Raw genomic sequence first — 9,058 nt, forward strand, 5'->3', positions numbered from 1 at the left:
ATTCGTTTTATTTTAACTGGTAATTTCATTAAATAACTAGCGGCTGGTTGTGTTGAAAAAAAATAAAAATCTGCAAAGAAGACATAAAATTAAAAAAATTCTTGCTACTCAAATATCTGTGCTCAAAGTTTCATTACTATACACGAGTTTCAAATTCAAAATATTTTTATTCATGTAAACCGTTACAGGCACTTATGAATAGTCATCATTACACAAAGTTTAACAAAATTATGGCACAAATTAAGACTAAGAGACTCTTGATCAAGAATCAAGGTGGCCGGGGGGCAGTGGCGGACTAAGGGGGGGGCGACGGGGGCGGTCCGCCCCGGGCCTCGGGTCCAGGGGGGCCTCCAAATGGTGCAAATTCCCTTGATGAAATCCTAAATAAGCCCTTGAAAAAAACGCATAGTATCTACTTAAGAGGAAGTTTGAGGTTGGAGGGGGCCTCCAATAAACAAATAAGTACAGGGATTAGTGCAGCCTGTACCGGTAGCTTACATTATATTAATTAAATTTCTTTTATCTTTCTAATGTCCATTTAATTTGCATGTGGTTCCAGTTTCGTAGTTTTTTACTTCAAGTTCCTAGGGCCTCCAGACCGACGTCATTTTATAAAAGTTTGCGTACTCACTAACCTGAAAGTGGGGCCCTTCCAGAAGTAGCGCAAAATAAAGGTACATTTTGATCTGGAAGGATGATTGAGCCATCAGATTGGTTTGAGTGCTTATAAGGGGTCTTAAAATAGACCATAAATAATATATGTAAAATTATAGTGTAATTTTTCAAAGTGGTTTTGGAAGTCAAATGGCAGTTGCTCCATTTAAAAACCGCCATCCGCCGCTAATATGGAACGCAACAACGTGTCAAGTACGAACACTGCTTAAAACGCTAGTACCCAGACAGAAACTCCGCTTTGCAACGTGGAATATTGGCTCTCTAACCGGACGATGCAGAGAACTCGCAGATGTACTTATAAGACTTCGGGTCCAGTGTGCTGTCCTCCAGGAAGCTTGCTGGAAGGGCAATAAGCCTCGCAATAATGGACAGGGTTATCGCCTTATATACACCGGATCACCCTCAGGTAAAAATTGTGTGGCAGTAGTTCTTTCTGAAGAGCTTTAGAACTGATTGTATTATATGTATTGATGCATATAAGGGTGCTGATTGAAGGCGTAATTACAATTAAATCAGTGCCTACGCGCCGCAGGCCGGCTGTAGCGTGTCCAAAAAAGAGTCATTCTGAAAGCAGAATGAAGAGGTTCTACCTGCTATACCGTCTACCGAAATGGTTGTTTGTTGTTGGGGAAGACTTGAACAGTCAGTAAGGCTGCTGAGCCGTATGAACATGTTCACGGAGGATTTAGATACGGACTTCGTAATATAGAGGGAGAAAATATTCTGAGAACCTATATTGCGTGTGATCTGGCCGTCGCGAATACGTTCTTCCAAAAGAACCCTCAGCACGGGATTATTGCCAAGAAGTAGAAGAAGTATACGTATTTTATCCCAATATTAAACAATCTTTAGGACGTCTGGCAAGAGTAAAGCCTACGTAAAGGGTTACACCAGGGTTATAATAATCAAAAATATATTTAAATACGAGCGTGTTTACTTTAACGTAGGTGAGCGTGTACCTTAAATTGGCGCTATCTTTGAAACGGCCTCACTTTCAAGTTAGGAAGTACGCATACACTCTTACCTACTTATTAGACTAGTAATCTTCGAAATTTCAGCTTTACTAAAATGACGTAGGTCTACTGGGCTCCTAGGATCTCAGTCTATTTTATTTTATACGCGGAACTAATATTACTATAGCGTGTGAACTAGCTCATGATGATAAAGGGGCCTCATTCAACGACACCGCCCCGGGCCTACGTCCACCGTGCAGGACGGAGTCATATGCCAGGCGTTTTTATCCTCGATGTACTGATTTATGGAATAGTACGCTCAGATACATCGGTAATATTAGAAGGTGTTTTATTATAAAATCTAGCACAGTAAGTATACCATAAATGATCGTTTAAGTAACAAAAGCATTTGTTGTTGATCTATAGGAAGGAAGGTTGTTAAGAGTTAAGACACTCTATTCTCCATTTTCCGCCGAATTTTGGAGGCACTGCGTGTTGCGTGGCAGAACTTAACGCCGCACTTATACACGCATATAATGTCCAAGCCTATATATCACATCAAAATTTCAACTATACACCTGGTTTTTAAGACGTATTTTTTGGTTAAAAATTACAATTTTAGAAGAGCTTCCATTATAATTTATCCTATTTTAACAACAAAAAGATTAAATATAAATAACTTTTTCTTTAGTATTTTTTTTTCAGAGACGATGCTATTCACTGACAATTGTTTCAACGTAATTGCGCTATTTTTAATTTAAGAAATTCAGAGCCATAAAATAATTAAACTTCATAATCTATACAAATAAAGTGAAGTAAATTGTATGGAAGTAGTATGGTACCTTATACAATTTTAATTAAATAACATTTCAAAGTTTAAACATCCACGTAGCGTTAATTTACGTAGCTATATAAATATGTTAAAGTTAATAATATTTAAAAAAATGTAGCATTATTATTACATATAATACAATACAGTTAGATTTTTTTTTTTTTTCGGTTCTTCAAAGTTCAAACATCAAAGTCACTTTGAATGTGACAAGTTGAATCTAAAATCTAAATGCAGTTTGTGCCTTGAATCGAATTTTATTGTAGAATAACAGTAACAACTTAAAAAATGAAAATTTAAGACTAAAATTAACTAATAAAACTATGTGACATTTCAATATCAACATACAAAATGGTGCTTTTTAATTTCTGGTCAATTCTCCACTGGTATCTAAGACCAATTGTGAAATGGTTTTTAAGAAAAACTACCCAACTATGTGAACTCCAAAGAATATGCTATGGTGATAGGCCTGGAGCTCAAAGAACATGTAATATCGAACAATCTTTGATGTTGTCAAGAACACGAGACGTTAAGGAGGTTGTATCATTTTTAGATGCTGTAGTAAAAGAACGTAAGTTTGTTCCCATAAGCTTCCGAGAAATACTTGACCCATCTATAAATATTATTTTAAGAGTGAAAAAAATTAACCCCAAGCTCCATGATGTCTTTATACCATCATTTCGACGCTGTCTGCAACAAATTTGGAGTTACAGGCAACTTACAGATGAAATTGAAGAAATACGTAAAACTCAATATGATAGTAATAATTCTGATCATGAAGATAAATTATTGAAACTGTGGGACTTATTAGTACCTAATAAACCACTGGAAGCAAGAATTACAAAGGAGTGGCAATATATTGGTTTTCAGGTAAATATAATGCTATTTCACTATAACCTTATAAAGTCATGATCTGTTGTCAAAATTATTATTTATTTTTTGCAGGGTGATGATCCAAAAACTGATTTTCGTGGAATGGGACTTCTTGGTCTGGATAATTTACTTTACTTCTCTACTGAATATCCAGATGTATCAAGACATGTTTTGAGTCATTCAGTGCACCCTAAGTATGGTTATACTTATGCTATTGTAGGTATCAATTTAACATCAATGGCATATTTTCTCTTAAAAGATGGTTCAGCAAAAACTTACATGTTTAATGCGAAACATCAATTGCCTAGTATTAATTTATTTCATAAATTTTATTGCTACTTATTTTATGAGTTTGATAAGTTATGGCTAGAATCTAAACCGGAAAATATGATGGAATTCTCAAATATCTTTAAAAAATTTGAAAATGCAATACGCACTGAATTAGCTGATCCTGCATCTGTTTTTCGAATAAATATTGAAGTTGACACTGTATAACAATATCTAGTCAAATATAGTGTTTAAATAAGTATTTTATGCACATTTTGCAAGCTTTATAAATACAAGATTTTACTACACAAGATTTTAAGATGAAAATTTTACATAGTATTTAGGGTAATAATACATTAATATGATTATGCTTTTATTACTTGTCACATTTCATCACATGTTTGTAATGAGAATGTTAACATTACTTTTAATGAACTGAATAACCTGGATTCATAATTATTAAAGATATAGTAAATAAATATTTGGTGTTGGACAGAATACAATAAAATTTATGAATATATCAAATACTAAATGGAGGCTGAATATTCATTACAAATCTAATTTTAAACTAAAACAATGCTTTATTCAGCATTATATTCTCCTAGCTCAGATTTATTGTCTCGAACTTTACAATATTACACAATGAAGGCTAAAATAGAGCCACATTAATAATATTAATAATATAATTTTCTATTTCAGTGTACAGCTTTTTCTTAAAATTCATATTTATTAAAATATTAAGTAAAAAGTTAACAAAAATGGTACCTGTGTATTAGAGCTACAAGTACCATGAAAATTTCAATTTAAAACCTTTGTAGCACAGTCACACAGCACCTGATTATAAATGTTATGGTTGTGAGTTAGATTTCCACTTAAGGGGTGAGTTATTTACCTCTCTCTGGTAACAAGACAAAGCACGAGTTCTGAGTTCTGCCACTGATCATGCAATAATTCGAAAAAGCTCTCCAAGCAATGCCTTAATATAAAGTTGCCTCTACCTCCAGTTCCATATGGACGATACAATGTCAAACTAAAAAAACATAGCTAATTTTTAATCTCATCACATAAATAGCATAATATTTTCATGACAAGAGTGTTTGTAATTTATGTTTAAAAATAAAATATTATGTACACATTGGTTTAATTTTTTTTTTCATTTTATTCCAAAAAACATTTATTTTAAATAAAACTAATGCTGCCAGTAATAAGTATTTATTTAAAAAATAATAACATAAAAAAGACCATTAAAAGACAAAAATTTGTCATGAAATAAGCAACTTAATAAAATATACAATTATGTTAAATTAGCCCTTTTATTTTATCTGTATCTTAGGGAAAATGCAAAAAACATCACAAAAATAGAAATGCTAACAAATTTGTTAAATATATTTGGACGGATGAATAAAATGCATTATATTGTGCATACCCTGCAAATTTAATATATATTTTTATATTATTCATATAAATCTTCACAAAATAGTTACTGTTTTTAAGCCTTTATTCTCATTAATGATATTGTCGGTTAAACAGAAAGAGGCAGGCACACATTTAGCATGTACAAACTTTTTTAACTAATAATTTTAAAAGAACATTTTTTCCTCTGTCCTTCCTTAATAGGCTCTTTACACTCTAAGCTGTCGATATAGGAAAATTTTCGGTTTATATTGCCTGCCAAAGTTTGCAGGATATAATATACATAATTTCACAAACATCATAAGTACTATAAATGAAACAAAACAAATTATTTGCTTTTCTTGCTTTGGTTTTGCTTATCTTTTTTGGGTTTCGGTTTTGATTTTCCCGCTTTAATGATAGCGATTAGGGCCGTAATAGCAACTAGGCCAAAACCAGCGAGACCTATTTGCCAAATCCATGGATACCGGGCCAAGATCTCCATTGATAGTGCCACACTATATTTAATAATGTCTACACACCAATCAACCAATTCATCACTAGAAAAAAAAAATTACAGCATTTAATTACCCTATATTTTATAATTTAAATAAATCAACGAAAAAAGAGGCCAGTTGTGGTGCAGGGGCACTAAGTGCGACTGTAAAATCAACTAGTTGTGAGTTCGATCCCAACTCAAGTTAATGAAATATTTATTTACAATTATATTTTCATTTCTTTGCTTTGGTGATGAGGCAAAGCGGAGCTTTGAGTTCTGCCACTCAACACGCAATGCTTCGGCGGAAAGAGGGGAACATTAGGTTCTCTCTGCCAACCCGGTGTGTTTGGGGGGATATGAAAATAATTTATTCTCCTAAGAGGGAATCGAACCCTCAACTGTCAAGTCACAATGGCCTTTCCATGTTTGTTATAAAAAAAGAAGTCAATGTCGTAGTAACTTAATACTTACAAAGGTGACGAAAGAAGTGGTACTGTTTGACCTTTAGAATTTTTATACCAGTCCTGAGCAAATGATACAAATGACTTTATATCATTTTTTGGCAAATCGTACTTGTATACTTTCCCTAAGCGGAAGCTGTAAAATAATGAAGAATATTAAAATTTATGAATTAAACTTTTTATAAGCACATAATGATGCTTTTTATAAGCACATAATGATGCTTTTTATAAGCACATAATGATGCTTTTTATAAGCACATAATGGTGCAGCTGCACAGCATATGAATGCAAGCACTATGGGATTTTTTTGGTTCAATTCTCGCTCAGGGATAATTAATTATGTGTTGTTTCTTCTCTCTGATAACAAGAAAAAGAGCAGTGTTAAGTTTTTCCACTCAACACTCAAAATTTGATAGTGTTTTGGAAATTCTTGGGTCCTAATGCTTAACACTACATGTTCTCTGCCTATATACCAGGTCAGGCTAAAAACAGTTTAATGCTATTATAAACATTAAATAGTGTAGTTTAAAAATGAACTTACAAAAGAAAAGCAGGCAGTTTAGCGATTTTAAATCGTTTGGCGGTATTTAAACCAGCTAAATTAGCATCAATCCTAGCAACATTGATGCGACCACGCAATGTTGCGCCAACACCCTCCCATACTGCATGTAATCTTTGACATTCCACACATGATGCACCATAGCTGAAAGAAAAACATAAGACATATTTTTTTTTAGTTTTACGCCGTATTCCGCATATAACAGAAAACAGAGGGAACCTAGTGTTAAGACACTCTGTTCCGGGACAATGAGCCGCTCAACACCGCACTTATCTCGTATTTAGAACAAGAAAATTAAAATAATACCCACAACCTACAAACTACGCACAACCGTGCGTCTGTAAAGGCGTATATCCACATCTTCGGTTAGGTAACGTGGTAAAGGGCGGCAGTGAGTTCCGCCACTCAACACGCAATGTCTCAAAAAATCGGCAGAAAATGAGAAATAGAAGTCTTAATGAGAAGAGGAGTATCATAACACTAGGTTCCCAGATTTTCACTGTGGTATCGAGTTCCGCCACTTGGCATACAAACTCTCGCATTTAAACAGAATGCAGAGAAGGGAGTGTTCTAACACTCTTTTATAACACAAGTATGGCATAGCAAAAAGGAGGGTTATGATTTTATCTTGCTTTGCTTCCTTTCTTTTGTATAGCAAATAAATAGCGTGAGGCTACAAAAAATATATAAACACATTGAAAAGCAAGATAAAAAAATATTGAATACTCACAACATGACAAACCAATCCCCAGTAGTAGCCCCAGTAGCTGCTTGTGTTAGATGTTCAAATATTTTGTCATTGAGTTCTTTAACAGCTGGTGACTGGTTTTTTTCCAGAAATCCATACACTTCATTTTCATTTGGTTCACCTTAACATAAAACAGTGTTATAATTATATTATGTTATTTAAAACAGAAAAATAAAGAATTACTTTAAGATAACCTTTAATTGTGTTAAAAATTAAATAATCAATCTCTATTATTTAATTTTAAGATTCTATTTCAATTTTTTGACATATCTCAGACAAGAGAAACCATTTCTAGCATTGAAAATATAGTAGATACTGAATTCCAGAATTCTTAAATTTATGAACTGTTGGTAAATTATTTAATGTTCAAAAAATAAAGCTTGTAACTTCTTACTTTAAAGCCCAATGTTAATAATCAATCCTAATCCATAAATTGCAACCATAGATTGAAATAGACAGAGATGGAAGACGGCATGCAGGTTAGTGATTGGATAGACATGTCGGACAATACAAGATTGACATTAACTGGAGATAGGGGATACATTATTAATATTGGGTGTTAATCATCATTGTCATACTACTGAGGAGGTTACACATATGTGGCCCTATCTAGTGTGATAATGTCAAGCATTGTACTTTTATCTTGTTACCAGAGCAAAGAAATGAAAACAATTCATTTCATCAAGTGAGAGTAGAACCACTTCACAACTATTAATTTTTCAGTTGGCTATGCCACAATCACCTCTTTAAATATACAAGGTACAAGTCTATCACAATGTTTATTACCTACCATCATACAATAAGGGTACACCATGTCTGAAGAACACAACAGCTGGTTCTTTAGTTGGACTATAAAGTCTTGCTAAATGACTATTGACTGCCTTAACTGTAGCTGCATTCAAATGCTTATTAAAATCATCATCCAGGCTATCCAATGTTACTTCAAGCTTATCACAAATCACACAATTTGGCTTAGCTAAAAAAATAATTTGATTAATACACAAAATACCTCCACTATTATACATTTGACTTTGAAAAAATGTGACTAGTACTTATAAAATTTAAGAAATATTCTTTGTCTTAATAAACTATATAAATTCCCAACTGTGCCACAATAATTGAAGTGTAGTTTACCATTCTATGAAAATATTATTTGTACAATTTTTAATTGGTAATCATTTTAATATAAATACCTTTAAATAAGGTTTGTCTAATAATAATAAACATATGAAAATTAATATTTTATAAACAAAACTTACAAAATAAAACAATAAGTTTCTCTTCTTCTTTAATGAATTGGAGTAATTCGTCATCACTTACACTTTGTAAGAGTTGACTTTGTACTTTTGATAAGTACAATACTAAAAGAAACCAATAATAGACTAAGCGCATCTTAAAAACTAATTAATTTGAAGGTTAAGTGATACTTTACTATAAAACCTATGTTTTATTATATTATGAATTTTATTGTTGATATTATGAATTTAATTTTAAACGTCAATAAGCTCACTCTCTCTTAATAAGAAAAACATAACATAATACTATAAATTAAATAGATTTTTATATATCAGACAACATGTTAATGTTTATTCAAACTATAAACTTATATCGTTACTTTATATTTCAGTAGTAATTACAAATTAAAAGTTGGAAATTCAGACTTCAACGTCACAATCACAAATTACATGACATTTACACAGATTATGTAGCGAACTGTTTTCCCGCAGAATGATAAAAATAATTTTGAATGTTTTTTATTTTGTTATTTTTATGAATTAATGAATTTTAATAAAAAGTCGAGT

General features: G+C 32.4%; 2 protein-coding genes across 2 annotated transcripts; one reads left to right on the forward strand and one right to left on the reverse strand.

Moving 5' to 3' along the window:
• Positions 1-2,634: 2,634 nt before the first annotated feature.
• On the forward strand, positions 2,635-4,741 carry LOC146538269 (ELMO domain-containing protein 2-like). Its single transcript, XM_085186502.1, has 2 exons — positions 2,635-3,327; positions 3,403-4,741. The coding sequence occupies exons 1-2, from the start codon at positions 2,809-2,811 to the stop codon at positions 3,823-3,825; spliced, it is 942 nt and encodes a 313-aa protein (XP_085042628.1). The 5' UTR covers positions 2,635-2,808; the 3' UTR covers positions 3,826-4,741.
• A 52-nt stretch (positions 4,742-4,793) lies between these two features.
• On the reverse strand, positions 4,794-9,006 carry LOC146538270 (thioredoxin domain-containing protein-like). The gene is made up of 6 exons (XM_085186501.1): positions 8,516-9,006; positions 8,047-8,232; positions 7,239-7,377; positions 6,491-6,652; positions 5,960-6,085; positions 4,794-5,549 (listed from the first exon to the last, which is right to left on the reverse strand). Exons 1-6 carry the CDS (start codon positions 8,646-8,648, stop codon positions 5,339-5,341), a joined length of 957 nt encoding a protein of 318 aa, XP_085042627.1. The 5' UTR covers positions 8,649-9,006; the 3' UTR covers positions 4,794-5,338.
• Positions 9,007-9,058: the final 52 nt, after the last annotated feature.

This window comes from Heliconius melpomene, chromosome 6 (assembly GCF_056956725.1).
Source record: "Heliconius melpomene rosina isolate 202511_hmr_F chromosome 6, ASM5695672v1, whole genome shotgun sequence".
NCBI classification, from domain to species: domain Eukaryota; kingdom Metazoa; phylum Arthropoda; class Insecta; order Lepidoptera; family Nymphalidae; genus Heliconius; species Heliconius melpomene.

Excerpts from the sequence above, each read along its gene's own strand:
- LOC146538269 (XM_085186502.1), top strand. The coding sequence starts at position 2,809 with ATGGTGCTTTTTAATTTCTGGTCAATTCTCCACTGGTATCTAAGACCA. Across the intron at positions 3,328-3,402 it reads GGCAATATATTGGTTTTCAG|GGTGATGATCCAAAAACTGA; the intron begins GTAAATATAATG and ends TATTTTTTGCAG.
- LOC146538270 (XM_085186501.1), bottom strand. The coding sequence starts at position 8,648 with ATGCGCTTAGTCTATTATTGGTTTCTTTTAGTATTGTACTTATCAAAA. Across the intron at positions 6,086-6,490 it reads AAACTGCCTGCTTTTCTTTT|CTTCCGCTTAGGGAAAGTAT; the intron begins GTAAGTTCATTT and ends ATTATTTTACAG. Across the intron at positions 5,550-5,959 it reads CCACTTCTTTCGTCACCTTT|TGATGAATTGGTTGATTGGT; the intron begins GTAAGTATTAAG and ends TTTTTTTTCTAG.